Genomic DNA, 23,636 nt, shown 5'->3' on the forward strand with positions numbered 1-23,636 from the left:
CAGAAGGGGCCAGGATCACAGGTATCTCAGGAGTAACATGTGTAGCTTGACAGAGAAAAAGATTAGCATAGATTATTATGTATGCTCTTGTCATGTTATGGTTAAAGAAAATGTACATTGTGTGCAAAGTGCAAGCAGAGACTCCAGGTAGACTAGCTATGATAGCATAACTAAAAGGGAGAGCCAGACATGAGGGCACTCTGATACATAAAACATCCAGCCACTCCACTGTCAACAAACCTGAGTGAATGTGTGAGAGTGGGGGGTTGACAGCATCCCAGTTAACCAAAACACTCTATGCCCATGAATCCTCCAGATCTGCACCTTTACCTAAGAAAAACTATTAACAAATGGCTTGATTAAACAAAAATTTTTTCAGCCAAGATGTAAACACTGAGACTGCGTCTGAGCTCCGAGCACAAATTCGAAGGCTGTTCCATAACTGTTGGGCTTTGTAAGAGAAAGCTCTACCCCCTGCTGTAGCCTTCACTGTTCAAGGTACCAACAAATACCCTGCACCTTTTGATTGAAGTAGGTGTGGCGGATCATAAAAGACCAAAACTTCGCTCAGGTACTGTGGCACAAGACCATTCAGTGCTTTACAGGTCAAAAGTAGTACATTATAATCAATGCAAAATTTGATTGGCAGCCAATGCAGTGTGGATAAGATAGGGCTGATATGGTCATATCTTCTGGTTCTAGTAAGGACTCTTGCAGCTGCATTCTGGATTAACTGGACTTGTTTATGCACCTACTGGAACATCCAGACAGTAAGGCATTACAATAATCCAACCTAGAGGTAACAAAAGCATGAACTAGTTTTTCTGCATCATGTAGTGACATTATATTTCTTATCTTAGCAGTATTTCTGAAATGAAAGAAGGCTATCCTAGTAATATTATCTAAATGAAAGACTGGAGTCAATAATCACACCAAGGTCTTTTACTGCTGCACATGAGGAAACAGAAAGGCCATCCAGAGTTACTATGTAATCAGAAAGCTTACTTGTAGCTGCATGCGGTCTGTGTGTCATCAGCATAACAGTGGAAGCTAATATCATGTTTATGAATAATTTTGCCCAGATATATAAGATATATATGCCCAGGTAGCATATATAAAGAAAAGAGCAGTGGGCCTAAAACAGAACCTTGCGGAACACCAAACTTTACCTTAGAATGCGTAGAGAAGTCACCATTTACATCTACAAACTGATAACGATCAGTCAAATAAGACCTGAGCCTGGGGAGGGCCGTTTCCTTAACGTCATCAACATTTTCTAGTCTATCAAGGAGAATAGCATGATCAGTGGTATCAAAAACTGCACTAAGGTCAAGCAACACAAGCAAAGAGACACAACCCTGCTCCTGTTTACATAGTTGCACTTTTTGACTATATAGTATACAGTTATAGTAAGGGAAATTATTTATAATCACACTATCTGGTGTCACCCAGATGAGGATGCGTTCCCTTTTGAGTCTTGTTCCTCTTAGCCCCTGAAAACACAAAGACAGGTTAGTACAATGGGTAAAGGAAGTGAGTGCACATGTATGCCTGAACACAGAATGCAGAGATGCCTTCATTCATTAAATGTCATTTGACATGCCCTATGGCTACCTCCTGGGTGGCACTAAGATATGAGCACAGCAGTATCAGCACTTTGAGCAATTCTTATCCTCAACAGTTTCCTTCTAGTTCCTCAGCCCCAGTTTTTGATTTTCCTAGTTCCCCTAGATATGCTAGGTATTGTAGTTCCCATTTCCTCTTAGTTCCCCTCTTCCCCAGATTCCCCTAGTTCCTCTACTCCTCCTAGATAATAGCCCTAGCTTTCTACTCTCCATGTTTTCTTCCCTAGTTCTAGTTTCGTAGTCCCCCTAGTTTTCCTAGTACTCCTGGTACTCATGGTTACCTAGTTAATCTAACCTACCCACTACCCATAGTTATTCTGTTTTCATTATTTGACCTAGCTCTGATGTAGATGAATTCCTTCAGCACCCCTCACAATTTTAAATCTCTTTAAAATACTTACAGATCCTTAGTACATGTACAGTCAGGTCCAGCATTTTAATGCACTGTGAAGAGCTGTTTTTATTTCAGTTATCACACACTATTTCAGCATATTGTCAAATGCTAACATATATTGCCATGTATTGATGAAGTAAACAGTGTGTGAGCAGGATTGGAGCAGTGCTGTCTTCTCTGTGGTGTTTTTATTAATCCCAGAAAGTGTGCTGTCAGCGCTTGCACTCTTTCATTTGGGTATTAAGCAGCTTGTGTGCTCTCTCATTATCTGTTCCCACCAATTGACTTTGCCACTTCCTAGCACCCCTATCTCCCTCACGCAGAGTGTGAATGACATTATGAAAAGCTTCTATGAGTGCTTCCCTCGTACTGTAGGAGGAAGCATTTGAAATGAACTTCATGTTCAGCTTTTTTGTATGGCCGCTGATAAAGAAACTGAATAAATAAATAAAAATTGGGGGAAAAAAAACCCTGCAGCTGTTAGTCAAACAAACAGAGGGAGAAGGCTATTTATTCAGTGAAACTGACATCAAAGAACTCCTTTAGCTCTGGCCTTTGAAATAAATCTTATTTTATAGCAACAATAAAAATAATGTTTTTTCTATATTGTCACTTCATTAACTCTGCTGTGGGATTTGGAACACTGTTCTTTCTGTTACAGCACAAAATGAGTTATTTGTCTGTTTATATATCTACACAATTATTGATTGTTGTGAGTGAAAGCATCCCCATATGTTTAAGCCCATAATGTCATTCATTTATTCATCTTCAGTAACAACTTTATCCTGGTTTGTCATGGTTGCAGTGGATACTATCCCTGGAACACTACTGCAGGTTTTAATAAGGTTCAAATACAGAGACTGAGATTCCCATTTCAAAACACTGATTTTGAGTTCCTGCAACTATTTCTCAATCAACTCTTGATTTCCATGAATGTTTGTATGTATGTATGTATTGTCATTAACCATCTTTTATTATTTTACAGTCATGGGTGCTTTTCTTTGTATATAGTCCCCATTTTTCGCCAAACACACTGATGGTGTGCATGGCCAAAAAATTCAATATTGGGTCTGTATTCAGAGTTGAGTTATGAGACATGTCTCATATGTGCTTAATTCTGACCTAGAATTTTGTATGTCACTTAACAAATCTTATAAATACTACTCTATACTAAATATTTTGAAATCTCAGTACACAGAGAATAATTGTATCTTATTTTTTGCAAGAGTCTGCATTTGCAAATTTTAGAAAGGGGAAGAAAGAATTACATAATTATTATTAAAGCAAATAAGGGAATTTATAATATTGTATATGTCAGACACACACACACACACACACACACACACACAAAAGACCCTGTTATGTTTGAGGTTTAAAGGACTTTTATTATAAAATGTTAGCACAGGCTTTTACTGTGACGAGTTGCAGGTATGAGAGAGACACCAGGAATTGAGCAAATAGCAAGCAAGCATTGGACATGTATATTTTGGCTTCTGTGTGAGTTATTTCTCATGTATCAGGTTCTTCAGACCCAAAAGAAGTCTATGTACAAATGTACAATACATAATGATTCCTGGTCCAATTGACTGCTGGTTTCTAGCTCATCAAGGCACAAAAGCTTGATGGAGGTATAGTGGTAGTAAGTCAGAGTTTGTGGGTGTGTGCCTTATAGGGCTTTTTAAAGAATTTTATTCCCCATTCAGATCTAGCACCATTCATGTTTCAGAGATGTTGCTGGTGCTGAGCGGTGTCAGAGAGTCAGAGGGTTCATGCTAACTCTGGATCTCCCTGACAATGGTTATAGCTGGTAATGATCTGGGAAGACACACTCTCCTATATGTCTGAGACTTCACAAGGACCTTTGATTGATTGATTGATTGCAACAGTTCGAATCACTGTTAAATTGACACTATGTTTACTGTTGACAACTGTATGTTTATCCATTGTGCTCATCAAAGACATTTTTGTTTTTCTTGGGCCAGTATACCACAATGCATTGGTGTTAGTGAAAGCAAACACAGATGTCCCCTCTCTGGACTTTTCAACGAGTTCTTTTTAAAAGCTCTGCCTTGTTTCTATCTGACAGAAACTTGTCAGCTTTTTTATTATTTTTTTATTTTTTATACATTTCCTCCCCAAGAATGTAAGTTATATTCTGGTCACATACGCACTTCAACTGTCAAATCCAGGATGACCCACATGCCCTGGTCCTTTTAAGGATAGTTTTGTAGAGTGTTTCCTGTATAAATTAGCATTTCCCAAGCATAGTCGGATTTCATATCACAAGTGACCCATAGCATACATGTATTTTGCCAGCTTGTTGGGCATATACTCTCAAATGTCACATTTTCCCCTGAAAGCAATAAGACATTTATCAACAGTTATGTATGGCCATGAGTTGTAGAAAAGTGGCAATTGCTGAACCCATCCCTCCCATCCCTTATGGCTGCCAGCTTGTCATGTTTCCATCTATGTATTCTTGTATCCCTGTTATCAAAGCGTATGTCACAGGAGAGTACATGGAATGTCTCATAAGACATTGTGGTTGGAAATATTAACATACCAGTAACAACATTCCAAAGGCTCGATGTTGCTTCACCTTTAGACCTGTATGTTCTTGCCAGAATTAGTAGCCCAGTGTAGCCTTTCAGGAGGGTCCCAACTATATTTTTCAATTTTTTCCATACACCCACCTCCTTTCTATGTTTATTATCTCAAGAATGATGTTCTTTATTATATGTGAGATGTACAACTTAAAAGCTAATTTGATATCTATGATATGGCTGGCAGCATATCTGGTGGGACTTGGAGGCATTTTGATTGTATTTTCCACACTAAGTCTGCCCCATCTTTCAGGTGGGGTGAAAATTTTCCTTTTTAAGAAATGAAGGTAATCTATATAACTAGGCAACAGGTAGCTGATGGTTTTGAGTAGAATCACTTTTACTAGAGGAGGACCCTTCATAATCCAGGTCATTTTCATCACATTCAGACACATCATCATGTTCACTCCCACAAAATCACATTTCTAGGACCTCAGCAGCAGTAAATGTCATTTTGCTTGTTAGTAGCTTTTACGGGTACTTATGTCTTTCAAGCTAGGTTTTTTAAGGGTTTTTTTTCCTGATATTTTAGAAATTGAGTAGGTCAGATTTCACTGAAGTTAGATTTAAGTAAAACTTTACTTATAAAGGTGAGGCACATTACCATCTAATATTTCAAAATAAACAAATACTTAAATCATATAAACAAAATGCTGAAAGAAATTAATCAAACACCAAAAGACAATATCAGAATGAATACAATTGCAATGTTGATATGAAATTAATAATAATAAATGTGCAATAATAATAAACGTGCAACACAACTTATAGCCCATTATCCCAGACCGTACACAGTTTATATCCTACTGTCCCAGACATCTCTATAGATTTTTCAACAACACATGCTCAGCAGCTCACAAACCATTTTTAATTAACTTTTATCCCCCCCTTGTTCCTCCCTGGACAGAATGATGTACACAGAACTGGTCTGTAACTTCTCAGTTTTTTTAATCCTCCGTCCAGTCTTGATTTAAAGACTAATGCCCTATTGATGATGAAGATGTGGACTTCACAGTTCATGCAGTGTAAATAGGGCCCTTATTGATTTAACAGCTCAGTTTGGTGCTAAGCTGTGCCCTCTCTAGCATACTAAATTCTTGCCCTTTCAGAGGGGCTTGATAAATTGCCTTTCACTCATCATTCTGTACGTGACATGAATGTGAAAAATGTCTTACCTCTGCTGCAGTCCTGTGTTCCATTCCAGGTTTTAATGCATACAGTAATTTGCTTCCCATTGATTGTTATGATTTCTCAGCTGTTCAGTTACTGATTTTATTTCTGAAACCTGTATTTTATTGGTTGAGGGGTTTGTGGAGGAATTTTGTCCTGATTGATAAAACACTGAGAGGAGACATGGAAGGGATGAATTTTAGGCAGATCAACTTGGATGGGTTGACAGTCTTAACAGCTGAACTGAAATTGATGAATAGCATCCTAATGTAGGAGTTGCTATTATCCAATTAGGTCAGGGCAGACTGAAGTATTGTGCTGGTGGCGTCCTCTGTTGACCTGTTGGGACAGTAGGCGAATTGATAGGGATCTAATATTGAGGGCAGGCAGAAGTTCAGATGGGAAAGGATTGGCCTCTCAAAATTAGATCCCTGTCAATTCACCTACTGTCCCAACAGGTCAACAGAGGACGCCATCACCACAGTAGGCGAATTAATAGGGATCTAATATTGAGGGCAGGCAGAAGTTCAGATGGGAAAGGATCAGCCTCTCAAAACACTTGGCAGTGTTGGTGGTGAGGGTGACAAGATCTCTTTGAGGGACATGACAGTGGGATGCTTTGGCATTGGCACAATGGTCGCTGTTTTGAAGGGGGTCGGGACCACTGCTTGGGCTAGAGACAGGTCCATAAAGACCCCAGCCAACTGCTCTGCGCAGGCCCTGAGCACCTGTCTTGGTATGCCATCAGTGCCAGCAGTCTTGCATGCATTCACTCTGCTGGCAAAGTGAGAGAGTGTGAATGGTAAGTCACCAGGTGGGAGCTCCGCTTTAATGGGCAATTCTATTTCCCTGGTTGAAGTGGGTTTGGAAAATTCAGGGAGGGAGGCATCACTGATTGAGGGGGAAATGCTGGTAGATTTGTAGTCTGTGAGGGTTTGGATGCCCTGCCACACGCGTTGAGGGTCAAGGTTATTGAAGTTCTCCTGTATTCACAGTTTATGCTCATATTTGGCCTTCATCATTCCCCTTCTCAGGTTGGCCCGGGATAAACTGTATACTTCCCAGTCACCAGACCTAAAATCAGCATCTCGTGCCCTCAGCAGGAGGCAGATTATTCATCCATGGCTTCTGTTTGGGGAATGTTTTAATTCTCTTACAGGTACTGACTGTGTCACAATGTTGGTGTAGATAAAAATGTCAGTGTGGGGGTCTAGAGTGGTCTAAGAAGCAAACGTTCCACTCTGTGTGCTGGAACTGGTGCTGTAGTGAAGAGTCTGCTCCCTCTATCTGTACACTTCTACAGTCTTCATTGAGGGATTCACATGTTTGATGATGGAGGTGTATTTGGGGAGTAGAAGCAGTGATAGGTGATCGGTTTGCCCAAGATGGGGGAGAGGAATCGCTCTGTATGCTTCAGTAATGTTGGTGAACCATTATTCGAGTGTTTGTCTCCTCTCGTGGGACAGGAGACATTCTGATTTGGGGAGCACAGTCCTCAAATTGGCTTGATTGAAATCACCAGCAACAATAAAGGCTCCATTCAGATGTGCTTTTTGTAACTTGCTAATAGCAGCACAGAGTTCTTTCATGGCTAACTTAGCATTAGCATCCAGAGGGACATAGACTGCAGTGATTATGGTACATGTGAATTCACAGGGCTGGTAGAAAGGTCTACACTTAATAATGCAGAACTCAATATCAGCAGAACAGTGGGTCTCAGTAACAACAGTGTCCATACACCAGGCCTTGTTAACAAAGATGCAAACACAACTTGCCAAGTTCCTGTAAAAAAAAAAAAATCATAAGCATTTTCCATGTAATCCAAAGTAGTAGTTTGCCTGTTTTGTTTGCCGGAGACCATACGTTGGTGAGGAAGATGCCAGTTAGCACTGATCAGTGAGGTTTTAGCCTTAGCCTAGCCCACAGCCCATCTCACTTACCCCATCTTTGTTTATGTTGTTGACCCGGGCACTGAGTGTTCCCTGTTGGACTAGCTGGCTTACTTGAGCACAGTGTCCTGGCTATCTCCAGTGGTAGCTGAGAGAAGTTGAATACGGTGTCCATAGCGATGTCTGTGCAGTGAATTTTTATGTCCAGGAGTGCTTGTCGGCTGTACGATTGTTTGCAAGGTTTTAACGAACAACTAGACAGAAAATCCCTAGGTAGAAAATGATAAAAATAGCCTTTTTCTTTTCCCAATGGAAAATATCATATTTTCCATTATATCATTAGCCTTGAACAAAAAGAAGTCTTTCCATGTTTGCCATTATGTTCCATGTTTCCATGTTTGTTTAGTCTTGTCACCATTTATTGGTACAGTCAGGTCCACACAATGGTTTTAAGGCAAAGTATAGGAATGTTCTTAAATGGCCGAGTCAGTCTCCTCACCCAACTCAAGTGAGTGTGCTTTTCACTTACAGAAGGGAAAGCTGAAGGCAGAAAGACCCACAAAGAAGCAGCAACTGAAGGCGGCTGCAGTAATGGCCTGGCAAAGCATCTCAAGGCTGGAAACTCAGCATTTGGTGATGTCCATGGGTTCCAGACTTCAGGCAGTCATTGACTGCAAATTAAAAATCTTAAAAATAATCCTTATATTTATAATCATGTTAGTTTGTCCAATTACTTTCGAGCCTGTGAAAATGGAGGGACTATGTAAAACATTGCTGTAATTCCTTAACAGTTAATGCAATATTTTTGTTAAAACCCTTGAATTAAAGCTGATAGTCTACACTTCAATCACATCTTGATTGCTTCATTTCAAATTCATTGCGGTGGTGCACAGATTCAAAATTACAAAAATTGTGTCACTGTCCAAACACATATGGAACTGACTGTATATTAAGTGTAGGAAATAATCACATCCACAGTTTCACAAGGCTTCCTATACGAACACGACTCTCCTTCCTTTCCCAGAAATGCTTACACTCCCACTTATGGTCACTTACAAAATAATACTTGGCTTCCTTGCTATTGCACCAAGAAGTCTTTGGGAGCTGTCATATATTTCAGGCATGGGGAGGTTACTTGATAATACAACTAGGGCTATGATCTATGCTTGGAGTTGCACTAATTTGATGGGCTACACAGTGGAAGACATGTATTAACCCCTTGTTTACCTAGGACATTTTTTATGCTCTCTGTAATTCAGCAGACTCATCAGGTGTTATGGCCCCATATGCCAAGTTTTAAAGTTTTAAAACCTACAAGGCAAACAAATCCAAAGTACAGTCCTGACTGCTATGAATCTCTTGGGTCTATAATGTAAATCACATGATGATTAGCAGCAGCTGGATTTCTAGATTCCAAAGCTCTCTTTTGAGTGGCCAAATTGAAGCTTTATGCATATGTAACTAATCTGTGCAGTTTATGCAGACTTAAATATGGGATCTTCTTGGGCCATATTTGACATTCCACTGTAAGAACAAAAACACTCCCCACAATCTAGATTCTTTAGGGGGCTCCCCTGGTTCTGTTGTCATCTATTTTATCTTATTCAAGTTAAGAAAATCGGTCCTAACAATTGTCAGATTCTTTTTAAGAATATTGTCAAAATGCTGTACATGCTACTTTAGTAGTAGTACTTTTCTTTACTACTCTACTTTTTACTTTTCCCCAATTTAGTCATTCCCAATTTTCAGACACTAGCTAGTTCTTCCTATTAAGAGATTGAGGGTTAACATGCTACTGTTCATGCAATGTCATAGGAAGGCTGAATGCACTTGGAAAACAGTGCCGATTGCTCAATTCCTTGATCTCAGTCTCATGTCTGCGACTAAGTAGTGTCACTAATAGGGGCGAGAAATGCTGTGCTTCCCCACAGAAGGCAGAGCCAGCCAAATTCTCTCAAACTCCTGGACATGGATGGATATTTTACTGTCAAGATTTGAATTTGAGATCTTCTAACATTGGACTTCCAAGTTCTGTAGTGAGTAACAACCTTTCTCCTCTTTCGAAAATAGTCTCACCTGCCTGGTAATTTTGTGTAGACTATATCATACTTTCACTAGTTTGGGAGTAAAGTATCTTGTTTTCCATTTCAAAAGTTCCACTTTCTCTACCTCTGCTTGATCTGATGTTTCATTCTGTATGCTGGAAAAAATAGCACTTAGCTACTTTACTGTTCTTGATTTTTGGAATTTTGGATTTCAGTTTTTGAATTGAGACACTTGCGCTTGAAACACAATCACAATAAGTCAGCCATAAGCCACACTGTTTTTTTTTTTTTTTTTTTTTTTTGGTTTTAAATGCCAGTCGCATACATATCTTGGCTGATTGACTATATTTAGGGTTGAACTGTTCCTTTAAACGATCAAAAGAAGCACAGATAATAGACGTGCAATTTTTTAAATGTACTTTATTATCTATTTTTAAATATCTCTGGCTATAATAATTTTATTTCAACTACAGTATTCAAAAGGTGTGCTTTTTCTACAGCATGTTTAAACTGAAACTGAAATTTCATTGAAAGGGTCACATGCATGGCACAAGCTCCTGATTGGTTGAGCCAGGGGAATGGAGGTGGGGCTTACAGGAGTAATAACAGTCCTATTACAGGTTTAGACATGATGAAGACATTTTAACCTGTTTTGTTTCAGGTCAAAATAACAATTTAAAAGTGTAAAGCTAAAAATATATTTTTTTGCTAAGAAGTGCACACTACAGGAAGTTTAAACACACCCAGTACACACTCATTAGGTTACATATAGAACAGCACAACTTTAAGAACACAAATAAAATCATATCATCAGTGTATAACAGTGCACAACAATAACCCAAATAGTCATGGCAAGCTTTTGAACAGGGTTGTATACCCAAAGTTAGTTTTTGATTATCAGATTACGTAATAGAACCCCAGTACCTAAAGGATGTGGTGGGGGGGTGGGTGGGGGTTGGGGGGAGATGTATGGTTTTAGATGGTGTACACAGACACTACTACACAAAAAGAGTTGCTAGAAAAGAGAACGCTTTAATGTTCCTATACTGTAGTAGCTAGCTAATAGGGTAATTAAAGATTAGCGTCTGAGATAGCACTCTCAGGGCACCTATAGTTTCACTAAACATACAGTGTATGGCCTTTAGCTCTAGGTTACAGATATCCTAGCAAACTTTTCATTTCACACTCATCTGAATGTTACGTATTTCTAAATCAACTCGCCACTTGTGATATTTGTTACCCTGCGTTCACACTAGGAAGTGACAAAATGACAGGTGACCATTTATTTTCTATATACATGCACAAAAAGGAGCTGCTATTTCAGTGACAAATGACAGTGCAATTTTCTCAATTCTGTGGAAATTAGGTAAGACGCTGTGCAGTGAAAAAATCCAAATGATTAGCTTGAATGATTCCGCATCCTATGGCTTGTGTGGTCCAAAATTAATTCAGTCCCTCACTCACAACTTTACCTGCAATTACTGTTTGACACATAAAAATAGATGAAAACCTTACAATCATGATTTCATCCTGTCATACACGACCTCTCATTAAATGTGTATAGAGACATTAGGAAAAAAAAAAGCTTAGAAGGAAGTAGCAGAGATAGTGAGTGTATGTAACTAGTACAGTTTTCTTGCTTCGCTAATCTGCCCACAAAGTCTAAAGCCTGGCACATAACATGTAAACAACCAATTTTCACATTGATTAGTTTATTATTTAACATGTTTAATTAGATAGCTTTAGAAGCTATATATATAGTTGCTGCCACTGGACAGTATACGCCCACAAGTGACAACAGTAGCGTAGTCACTATATGCCGACAAGAGACAAACTATCAGCAACACAAGTGACTACTCGCTTGGTAGCGTGAATGTAGGGTTAGTGTCAAACCTGATGTATGCTAGCAGTGCATTATGGGTAATAAAAATTCCCTCACATACAGGTTTGTGTGTTTGTAACATAGCTTAGAATGACCAATGGTGTGGTGTAACATTAATTAGAAACCTTCAAAATGATCATCATTCTAGTAAAGCATGACTTCTAATTTTTGGGCGTGTGGGACCCACAACCTTTAGACAAATAATACATGACAGATGTACATTTGGACTTGACATGACAGAAGATGAACAAATAATGTATTTTTACATGATTATACCATATATCTGCATGGCTTTGTAGTTTATTTACCTTTTTTTTCCGAAAGATAAAAGTAGAAGGCAGTAAATTGCATTACTATGTTTATAGCAGTATTTCATCTGGCCATTTTAATACGAATATGAATATGTAAATGTCCTATATTTAAATGTGATTCAGTTATTTCCTCAGGCATTTCTATATGTTGAATTTAAACTTCTTCAAAGCCCTTGTAAGCGTAAGTAATTTTTTTTCCCAAAAGCCCTTGGAGGTGTGATGTTAATATATACCACTAAAATACTGTATTGTAATTCTATTTATGTATTTACATCACATTTATATAGGTGTATGTATATAATAATGCATGACTCTAGAGTTTAAAAAGTGCTAATTATGTATTTTCTTCTGCTGAAAAGGTAAGGTTCTTTTGTATAAAGAGTTTGAACATCTTTTCTTATTCGGAGATTTATTTTTAAACTTCTGAACTTCTTTAGTTTATGGATAAAGAGAGAACATATCTAATATATTCTATTTCATTTACTCGCTACAAATAAAATAAGCCTACTCTCAGCAGACACTGGCTAATCTGTTCTCCAATACAATATAATTAATAAATACATATACAATTGCTATTATAATTTTGAATAGTACTAAAAGTAATGGAGAAACATAACACCAGGGAATGAAATGGACTGTACATGACATTTAATAACAACTTTTTTTTCACCCTGTTTGTATTAGTATTGTATTATGTGTGTGTGTATGTGTGAGAGAGAGAGAGAGAGAGAGAGAGAGAGAATATTCAAATAAGATACAAAAATTGGAATTTTAAGGTACAAATGCTTGCCAGTGGAATGGGGAATGGGGTGGGACCCTTAAGGGTACATGCTTTATACCTTCAGTTAGAGAAACACAATTGTAAAGGAACACCTTTAATATATATCAGTGGACCTGAAAGACCACCATTGTACATTTGAGGCTACATTTAAATTGTTTGTACCTTACAAAAATAAAAACAAAAGGAAGCATCAACGATCTAGCTCAACTTCCATCTCACTTTCCTGTTTGTAACATCCTGGTGGAATAACTTCCTGTGTAAAAATATTATATATGTTTGTGTATGTATGTATATATATGTATGTGTGTATAGAGAGAGAAAGGAGAGAGAGAGAGAGAGAGAGAGAGAGAGAGGGGGGTTTATGTGAGGTCTATGTGGGCACCCAGCTTGCGTTTGTCATTTTGTGTTTGTTTGGATGCTGGGATTTACACTTAAAACCCTGGAGAAGAGTGTGCACTTGTTCCAAGGATGAATTGATGACTGAAAACAAACAAGGACTAAAAGGAAGCACCAAAAAATCACTATCTAGCTTTGACTATAACATAAACTGATCATATAATTATTATCCATAGTGTTCTGTTCAAATCAAAGGATTTCCTGTTAGGCCTCTGTGAACAAAATTCCAACTGTGGCAAAACTGGCACTTCCTGTGTGCTTGTATTCCTCCTTAAATCAGTCAACAAAATTAAAAGAACTAACAATCACTAGCTAGGCTTTTATATTATTATAGGAAGAAGGTTTATATTAGGAGAGAAGGCTTGTAAAGTTATTTCGATGTCACTTCCTGTGTGCTTTGTTCCTGCTGATTGGTTTCTATCCTTCTGTGGAGTTGTGTGTGTCTTGACGCCACTTCCCGGGTCCTTTGTTTTTCTCCATCCACCCGTGTCACACTGGAGTTGTTCTCCGATTGGCTGCATCCTTAGCATTAGAGTTGTGCAGGAAGTCTCTGTCAGAGTCAAGCAGCTTCCCCGCGGCAGTTTTGTCAGAGTCGCGTGAGAGCGTGAACATAGGGACATCGCGTGATGGTGTTTCACTGGAGCGGCGCCCGAAACGGTAACGGTACGTGGGGATGCGGCCAAAGCCGAGACTGGACTTTTTGACGAGTGTCTTGGCACGCTGCTGCTTGCGATGCTTTTCAATAAACATGTGCACAGCAAGCACCCCCACTGTCTCAGCCATGATGAAGGAAAGAGCACCAAAATAAAAGGACCAACCATATGAGTAACTCTTCTTTGAGTCACTCTGACCCGGATCGCCTGAGTTAGCTGAGATGTAGACAATTATTCCAATAATGTTACTAAGACCTGCAGAGAGAGAGAGAGAGAGAGAGAGAGAGAGAGAGATACAGAGAGAGACAGGCTATATAGGCTATTTTATAAGTTTGCTATAATTACCATAATAATTACAATATATTGGCAACATACTAGACTTCTATTAGATGTTTATTTGAAGGCTTGCCATCTTCTCAGTTACATATGATCATATTAGTGATCATATTATGTCTCTTGCTTTTATGTTATGTGGAATCGCAGTTGACAGCAAAGAAAAGGTGATCATTTTTCCTGACTTAAAGGCAAGTGCTTATGTTTAAAAGTCATCAGTGATCCAAAATATACATTTAATTTGATCTTTCTTATTGGCTTAGTTTTGAAATGCTATCACTAAGCAAACTTTCCAACCCAGGTAGTTACAAAATCTGGTCACAAGTGGTCAGTGGAGGCACAATCTAAATACATGAAAATACTGGGTGTGAACGGCTATCCGTCTCAGCCGTCTATTTCTGACTGGATTACATGAGCATGATGTTAATACCAGATCTAGACACGACCTAAGAAAAAGAGATGAAGATGTGAATTTGAGGAATAGGGAATTGAGAGTTAGAGAATGACAGAAGACAAAATGAGAAGAGGTGGAATCAGAGGGAGTGCAAGTGGGAGAAGTAGAAGGTTGGTGAGAGAGCAAGAGAGAATGACAGTGAGAGGGAGAGAGAATGAGGGAGAGGATTAAATACAAAGGAGAATACAGAAAGAGTGAGAACCTAAAAAAGAAAGATTGAGCGGTTAGAAAGGGAAAAGAATAAGAAGGAGTGAAATAATTTGAAGGAATTTGAAGAAAAAAGAAGAACAAAAGTGATAAGAAAGCTATAGAATACAACTCGGGCTGTGAAATAATTAACACTTTGTTAATTAGTGTTGTGCATTTGCTGACACTGAACAGAAAATGATGACCAGTTTGGTGGCAAACAATTACAACCAGAAAAAAGGGAACAAATGTATACAAAACAGTCACTACTAAGGCTTCTAATTGGATGGTAACATGGGCAGAAAGATTTACAATATGCAAAAGCAGAATGTGTGTGTGTGTGTGTGTGTGAGAGTTACCAGCAGAGACGAAGAATATTCCGGCACTGAGGATGACATTGTGTTTACTCCTGTAAAACTCGCTCGCTGCTACACACAATCCACCCATAAACAATAAACCCACACTCATGATCGGAAACACACTGGAGGCTCGGAGTGCACCTGAGAACAGAATAAACACACACACACACACACACACACACACACACACACACACACACACACGGAATTAGACTGTGAGTGCATCCATCTGTATTAAACAGTATGATAGAACATGTTATTACAATGTGTAATACTGTATACTGATTGGTCCTCATCATTACAAAAGCTTTTGTGGTGTTACACTCTCAATGTACCAGGCTGAAATAAATAAATAAATAAATAAATAAATAAATGTATGTTACTGTTTGGTAAAGCTACTTAGCTTGCGTTTGCTAAATAAGTTTGTTAGCATTACAGCAATGGGTTGTCATTAAAAGTATGTTAGCAAAACATATATAGCTAGCTAGCTAACAGCTCCATAAAAATGTATTCAGTGTATTCTATAAAAATATAACCAATCAACTTCATCCCTGTAATGTTGCTGATGTGCACCCTGTCACACCTTGGAGTATGTGGTTGTCATCTTCAGCTGGAGTCTGTGGAGTGTGGGGGATGAAGAAGCTTGCTGTTTTGTCTCCCTGCAACCTGCAGTTTACAGTTGTGTTTAGCTGTTTTTTTTTGTCTATTTTCTGCATTACTGATCACCTCACATTACTGGAAGAGTTTATCTTATGTCAGCTAACATGCTAGCAAATTTGGCTAGTTACTTGACATCAGCTACTGCTGCAGAGCATGCAACTCCCCAACACTCTTAAGTGAAGTGCTTTAAGGCAGATATAATGGAATTAAACCAAGTTCACACATTAGGCTCATGAGGAGAACCTTTTATGACTACAAAACAACAGGGGTTCCTACACAGGTAGGCTAGATAGAGTCTGGAAGAAAAGTCAAAATCCTAGAGGTGAACACCTTTCACAGTCAGAGCAGCCAGACCTGCAGACTCAGGCAACCTGGTTAGGGATGCCAAATCTTGCCTGGGACAGCAGATCTGTTCAGAGTATCTTGACTGTTACTGAAGCAGCAGTGGATACCAAGGTCTTGCCAGCCATCTGAAGCCAACAAGTAGTAAAATATAAGTGTTGCACATGTCCAAGATTGTGAAGCAGTTGTGGCTGCACAGCTTGAATATCTGCCACTTGTATCACATGAAATGGGAAGGTCTTAAGGACCCCGGTCTAGTATTCTGCCAGGTCTAGTATCCCTTTTTGTAGGGTCGTATCTACAAGATATATGTGGGGTTCTCCATGCTTACCAGAAGACTGAGAATGTACCAACAACTGCAGATTGGAGCAACTGCTCCAGTGCTAGGAGGAGAAAAGCCAGTGTATGGAGGGTGCATGCTACACATGATGCAATATTGTAAGTTTTCTCCAGGGAGCCATCAGTGCAGCATTTGGACAGTGTTCATCTGGGTGTAGGGCTTCTTCTAGGGAAGCCTCCAGCGACACAATGCAAACATCAATAGAAGGCATCAATGGCAGGACTGCTACCCAGGTATGGGTGAGCTGGGGCCTACCCACCTCCCCCCATAAAAATGACAATACAGTCTTGTTGAAAAGAAAAGCAGACAGTGTGGTCAGAAAGCCCACTCCAAAAGGAAGAGCTGTGAATGAAGGGGAATCCCAGCTAAGAATAGCAGTCTCAGCAGTTAACAGTGTGTGGTACGTAGAGTAAGTATCAACTTGACGACGCTTAGCAGCGCATCTTAGCCACAAGCTCTGTTAGCCAGTTAATTAGCAGAACCCATCAGAATGTGAAACACTCAAAGGGAGAAAAACAACAGGGAAGATGATAAAATGGTGGCAACATGAGTGGTGTTGCCCCATTCACACGACAAGGACTCACTCAGCTAACTGGAGACCATCCAATGAGGTGAATGAGGTATAATAAAATGGAAGGAGAACCAACTTAGGGACAGTATACAGTGAATAATATCTGAGTAGTGTGGTCACTAATACTATGAAAAAACTATGAAGGTGTTCAACTCCCTTGAGTCTGCAGAGGTGTTGTACGGAATACAAAAAAATCAGTGCAGAGCAGCAGAGCATGCAAGGGATAAAAACTGACTCGGGGCTAGCAAATGGTACTGAGCCCAGCAGCATTTTAAAATAATGCTTGTAATATCAGAGAAAGAAAAACAGCTTTGGAAGACAGGATACCTGTAGCTCCAACAATAGTCGAAACAAATAGGTCCATATTGTGTTCGTGTAGTCTGACATGCGTGCAGACGTGAAGGTAATAGGGAATGATTGTAATGATGCGAATGGTTTTTGTTGTGAATATGGCATCATATGTTACCTTATTGGAATATCATGGCATGATTGCACAGGTGCAGCTGTTATATGCCACCCCGGTAGTTTAGGAGGCATGAAATATCATAAATAATAAAAATTATATAAATATTATAGAGGTCAAAAATATGTTTCCGTGTTTGTGTACATTCCTAACGCATTAGCAGCCAACACCTGATACTGACTCCTCTACACACATACACACACACACACACACACACACACACAAAGACCTATCCATTCATCAGCGTCTTCAGAGGAGTCGGCAAACTGCAGTGACAGAACTCATTCATCTATTAACGCTCAGGGGAAGAACAAACACTCGTCCATCATCCAGTTCTCCTTTCGTTTTTGAAGAATGGATCAGTCACAACGTTTAATTACAGAGGAAGAGGAACACGCTCGTTGAGGTCTGACAGAATATTTTATTCAAAACCTGTCAACATAGTTTCAAATATAAAAAAAAATTGTGATACTACAGATCTGTCAGTTAAAAAGCACTTACCAATGGTAGATTCAAGGAATATAAACCTATAAATCCAAATTAATTCTTATTAAACGCTAAAAAAAGCTACTGTATGGACTATTGCTGCATTGCATCCAGCTAGTTTAAAAAGCTACACTGTTCAACAAAGGATTGTACTGTAAGCGGAGTGGTTAGAGCTCTAGTTTAAAACAAGCTTTACTGTCGTTATATAACACATATATAACAACTATCACACTGACAATGAGGTGGGAATACAGTGGGAATACAATGGCATTCGAGGGGTCAGCTTTTATTTCCTTAGTGATTGTACAGGAATCCTAACACAGGTGTGTGTTTCAGTGAATTGAAGTCTGACACTAATGACATTTTCTTGTTTATCTAATGTAATTTCTATTAGCCTAGCTAATACACACATTGCAAAGCACAGATATCATAAATATAATAGTGCAGCTATTTCACATTACTTAACAAATTTGGTATTGAGTGCATCTCACACCATATGGGCCCAAAGAACAGACACATATTTACTTAAAAAGAAGACAGCTGTGAGGTCATGTTTGCTCTTTTCCATGTTTTTGTGTTCCACGTTTCCATGTTTGCTCTTTTCCTGCTCACTTCCAAATTAACTGACAGTGACAGTGTGATAGTTTATTTGTTTGTTTGTTTTGCTAGATCATATGCTACATATGCATTATAATGTCAAGATTTATTTCTTACATGCCTCCACGATTTCTGATATCTTCTTTGTAATCTATTCTGGACAAAACTAACACTTTTGATTGCTGGAGTCTGAATTAACCATTAGACCAATCTAATGCCTGGATTAGGACACGCCCCTCTCATTATCATATAAGCAGTGAGGTTAGGAATTGGTGCGTGAGTATATAGGAAATATGTAAATGTCAATAAAAGTAAGAAAAGTGAGAAACTGAAAAATGAAAAAAAGACAGTACATGTTAAAAGGAGGAGTAATATGAAGTTGAGACTTTAGGTTCATGTCCAAGCACAACACAGACACTCCTATATTCAGGATGAAACCTGCAGGGTGCATAGGGCTAAATCTGTGTGTGACTTGTTCAATGAGCATGATGGAACACTGCGACACTTTGATTGGCCTGCAAAATAAATATAATATTTGGAACACCAAAATAGGCGCATGTGTTATTTCTTTCTTAATACTTGCTTTTTGCCACACTCGCCTTGATAACATCACCAGTCCTGTTAGTTAATGATATCTGTATATTTTTGTCCACTCTTCCACTGACTGTGTGCAAGTCAGCTGGCGTTTCTGAGTGCTTATTTTGATGCATCACCTGCTGTTCCAAATAATCCCTTGCCTAGCTAATAGCTGTCACTGGAAAAGGAACATGAAGAGGCAAATAGCCCAATATGACAGAGTGGGAAACCATTAAAGGAATACACACAAACTCTTCTGTGTTAGACCGTATTATACTACATCTAATTCTAAAAACTCACGTCACTCAAATGTCATAATACATTTTTGTAAAATTAAAATGGCAAATAAATAATATCTTGTTTATAATAATAGAATAAATAAGGACAGGACACTGAAAATCACCCTACTGACCTAGTGTTGTTATCTCTGTGGAATATGTTCAAACCACTAGCTCTCTTAGGTTTGACTAGAGTTACTTGTTGGCACAAAACAGGCTTATTTTCTTCAAACACTAGCTTTTGGGACACAGCGTTTTAAATTCTGTACAATAGAAGTCTCTGAAAAATGCTCATCTAATGCTGTCTGTCTGAACCTAACTACTGTCTGGGTGGATACATACAGCAGGAGTGTGTGTGTGTGTGTGTGTGTGAGAGAGAGAGAGAGAGAGAGAGAGAGAGGGCAGACTCACGCAGTAAATACTCAGCTGTGTCCTGTTTATAATCAGCATCCTCAGGAAAGTGATCAATCTTCTTACACACCCCACGAAATGTCCCTACAGAGAAACACAAAGGGAGAGATTGAAAAAGAGATAGACAGAAAAAGAGAAGGAGAGGCAGAGAGAGGAGAGTCAGATATAAAGAAAAGAAAACAGAGACAGCAAAGAGAGAGTGAGAGAGACAGATACCCAGTGAGACAGATGCACTGTACATATTTAATATTTTATATCTTTAAGTTTCAAACATTTGTTTTCCTTTGTGTTATTAATATGGATGGTCACACTGAGTGCTGTGTGCGTGTGTGTGCGTGTGTGTGTGTGTGTGTGTGTGTGTGTATGTGCTCTGCCTGAGGGCAGCCGTGTTATTTTTGTTCATTTGTCATCTTGAGCGTGCAGCCAAGCAAACACAAACACACACACACACACACACACACACACTAAAATGAGGTTTAGTGGCCCTTATAGTGCACTATGTCTACTAATTAGTACACTATGTGTACTAATAGTATAAACACGTCACACAGCAGCAACACTCTTCACACTGATCATCACACACTTATTCCACACAATCATCCGACTGATCAATCAGAATATAAAAATGCATATGTTTAAATCTTCCAAGATTAGATCCCAATAAGCTAAAAGATTGTTATATATACATATCAGATATACACTCCTTTAGAGATGCCAGTGATCCTGACCCCTTCTGCTTCCCGGACCTGCCTGATCCATCCTGATGCCCTACTTCTGGTTGGAGTTCTCATCGGCTGAGATCGCTCGCTGTTGCTGGGGGTGGCCCCATATGGACGGCCTGAAGAACCGTTCGGATTGCTGGGGATGGTGCCACCTGGGCTCTGTGGAGATGGCTTGGGGATCACATATGGGGAGCTGTACTGTACTGTAATGGCTTGGGACTGCGATTGCTGTAGTGGCTCTGGGGCTGCAGTTGCCACGAGCACCTTCATACTCAGAACTCCATTAATGGACAGTGGATAGATTTTAACCAACCGGACTTCTTGTGAAAACTGAGATGAATTTACTGGTTGCACATTTGCACTATTTGTCCATATAGTACACAATAATAGAAGGGATTTATTTATAACTGCACTATCTGTTGCACCCAGATGAGGATGGGTTCCGTTTTGAGTCTGGTTCCTCTCAAGGTTTCTTCCTCATATTGTCTCAGGGAGTTTTTCCTTGCCACCGTCGCCACTGGCTTGCTCATTAGGGATAAATTCACATATTTACAATATATTTTTTTACTCCATTTATTTCTATAAAGCTGCTTTGTGACAATGTCCACTGTTAAAAGCGCTATACAAATGAAATTAAATTGAAAAGAGGCCAAAAGGCAATCTGATTTCAACCATGTTCCTTAACTACTGTGTCTAAATCAAACCCAAACAATCAGAGATGCCATAACCATAAAAAAAAAGAGCTGAGCAGTGTCCGCCCACACGGCTCCTGAAGTCTCTGGGGCAAGAGACCACACCATGATTATAACACTGCAGTGTAGCTCACTGCTTAAAAGCCTGGTTAAAACTATGCAATGTGAGGATCAACAAAACTAGACCAATACAATATAAAACATACTGTATATACACAAAACAAAAATGCATGTAACTACTACACAACGTTAACATCTATACAAAAGCGTAACACTGGAGAAAAAATGTGAGTATAGAGTTTGTGCATCAACCTGAGAGTGAAGAGAAAATGGTTCATGACATATTCCTTCGCTAGAAACATTAACTACACAGTCTTGTGACTTTTAAACGTTTTAAATGTTATCGAGGTGATGAATAGAAGACAAATAGAAGTGAACAAAGTCAGTGTCCAGCTGGGTTTATACTTGCTTTTAACGACACATGAAAGCTACCAAGCATATCCTTTCATACTTTCATGGTGTACATTGTGTATGGCCAAAATCTATGTGCCACATGCTACATGCTACTGAACCAACGTAAGTAGCAGGGGCAGTATAATGTGATGTGACGTGACGACAGCAGCAGGCTGAACAAATGTATGTACTTATTGACTATAAACACTAACGGATTACCTGTTTATGGTGACAGTTTGAATAAAAAAACCTCTCATGTAGTCTACAAAAGATGTACTACTTTTAATAGTAGTAATTTGATATGCAGCTCATGACAACAAGCAAAACGATGGCGTAAAGTTTTTAAAACAAAATAACAGAGCTTGTCCATGCCACTACACAGAGACAAACACGCATCCCAGAATGAAATGAAATTACTTAACATTTCGGCTCTGACATGCCCTCTAATGGATATCGCTTTTATTCCTCCAGATGGACAAAAGGTACACAGGCGAGTATGTGAACAAATACGCTTGTGTAGCTGCCGGATCTGCAGCTTTACGTTACGTTGCTATGCAACTGAACATATAAATAACCAATTTAAGAATGTCTAATACCAAAGAAGGATTATCAAAGGAGCATTTGAACCCAATTAACTTCACAATTGAATACAGTTAGCATGTGTGTTGCAACATGGATGGCCACTGCAAACACAAAAACAGTCTTGGGAAGAATAAAGTTTAGATTTAGCTCTAAATAATAAGCGTAAGTTTAGAGGCAGGGTTGATAGGGGATGCAAATGCTACTTCTGTTCAAGAAGGACATATTCTGCTAAGATGGATTGTTACTTATTAATGTTTATTAGTCAAACACATGGCTAGCACAGAGCTAACATGAACTACTTTGTCTAGAGAACTCCGGAGCTTTAAGTTTGGAATATATCCAGAGGAATTGCTGGCACACTGCTAAGGCGCTGAAGACCTGGCAGAGGTAATGGAGGATAGCAACAGTTGCTAAGCAGTGATTTGATTTTTAAAATGACATCCCACTAAGGTACTGAAATAGATTATTACATGACAACGTAGTGACCGTTTGGTTACTGTTTCTTCTCTCAGTCAAACACAAGTGAAAACGACAAGCATTGAGTGAACACACTACTGACTCTTCTGTCACAGTGTCATGCAAAATTACAGCTAAATTAAAGTCTGGTGTCAAACCTTTTCACCTGAACAGATACGAAACTCAAGTTGTTGGGCCATTCATTTTTTTGATGAAAGAAATGGTGTGTCAAGTGTTTTGTGAAAGCTGTAGGATTGAAATTAATGTGAAACACAACCAGGACCAAGGCTGTCTCAACTACAGCCTCTGGGCTCTTTTTGTAAAGGCTTTCATGCTTTCATGCAAAAAAAAAAAACACAAGTTATCAACTTATTGAGGAAAGTTAAAATAGTTCCTGATTTAAATATTGGGTAGTATTTTAAATAAAACCTAAAATAATCTCCTCATTATTTCTACCTTCTTCACAGTAATAACAAGGTTAATTCTACAGGCAGACATAATCAGGGAAGTCATGGCTGCACCCTACACACGAGTGAGATTACTGAGGGTCTGTAAGGCTTAAAAGAATCAGCCATTCGGAGTGCTATTCCACATTGCTTTTCAAAGCCATAACCAACCACCAAAACGATGTACAGCAAAATATCAAAACAACCTAAGATTTTTTTTTCACTACTTTTTTCCCCTTATTTTTGCATTCAATTTAATTTTATTTATATAGAGCTTTTACAATGGATATTGTCACAAAGCAGCTGTACAGAAATTCAGATGTACTGTAGGTTTCGATCTCTAATGAGCAAGGAAAAACTCCCTGAGACAACATGAGGAAGAAACCTGGAGAGAAAACAGACCCAAAAGGGAACCTTTCTCTTGTGGGTGACACCCAATAGTGTGATTATAAGTCCTCACTTCTCCACAGCTGTACACAG

At 38.9% G+C, this 23,636-nt stretch overlaps 1 protein-coding gene across 4 annotated transcripts in view; it reads right to left on the reverse strand.

Annotated features, from left to right (window-relative positions):
• Window positions 1-10,150: 10,150 nt before the first annotated feature.
• Window positions 10,151-23,636, reverse strand: part of cacng3b (calcium channel, voltage-dependent, gamma subunit 3b) — a 35,128-nt gene continuing 21,642 nt past the window's right edge. For all 4 annotated transcript variants that reach the window (XM_034310298.2, XM_026917234.3, XM_026917232.3 and 1 more), the window contains 3 exons: window positions 19,806-19,889; window positions 15,082-15,222; window positions 10,151-14,004 (listed from right to left, as the gene is read on the reverse strand). In XM_034310298.2, coding sequence (XP_034166189.1) covers window positions 13,586-14,004; window positions 15,082-15,222; window positions 19,806-19,889 — 644 coding nt within the window. In that variant the 3' untranslated portion in view covers window positions 10,151-13,585. The remainder of the gene's footprint in view (window positions 14,005-15,081; window positions 15,223-19,805; window positions 19,890-23,636) is intronic.

The sequence above is a fragment of the Pangasianodon hypophthalmus genome, chromosome 13 (genome assembly GCF_027358585.1).
Source record: "Pangasianodon hypophthalmus isolate fPanHyp1 chromosome 13, fPanHyp1.pri, whole genome shotgun sequence".
Taxonomy (NCBI): domain Eukaryota; kingdom Metazoa; phylum Chordata; class Actinopteri; order Siluriformes; family Pangasiidae; genus Pangasianodon; species Pangasianodon hypophthalmus.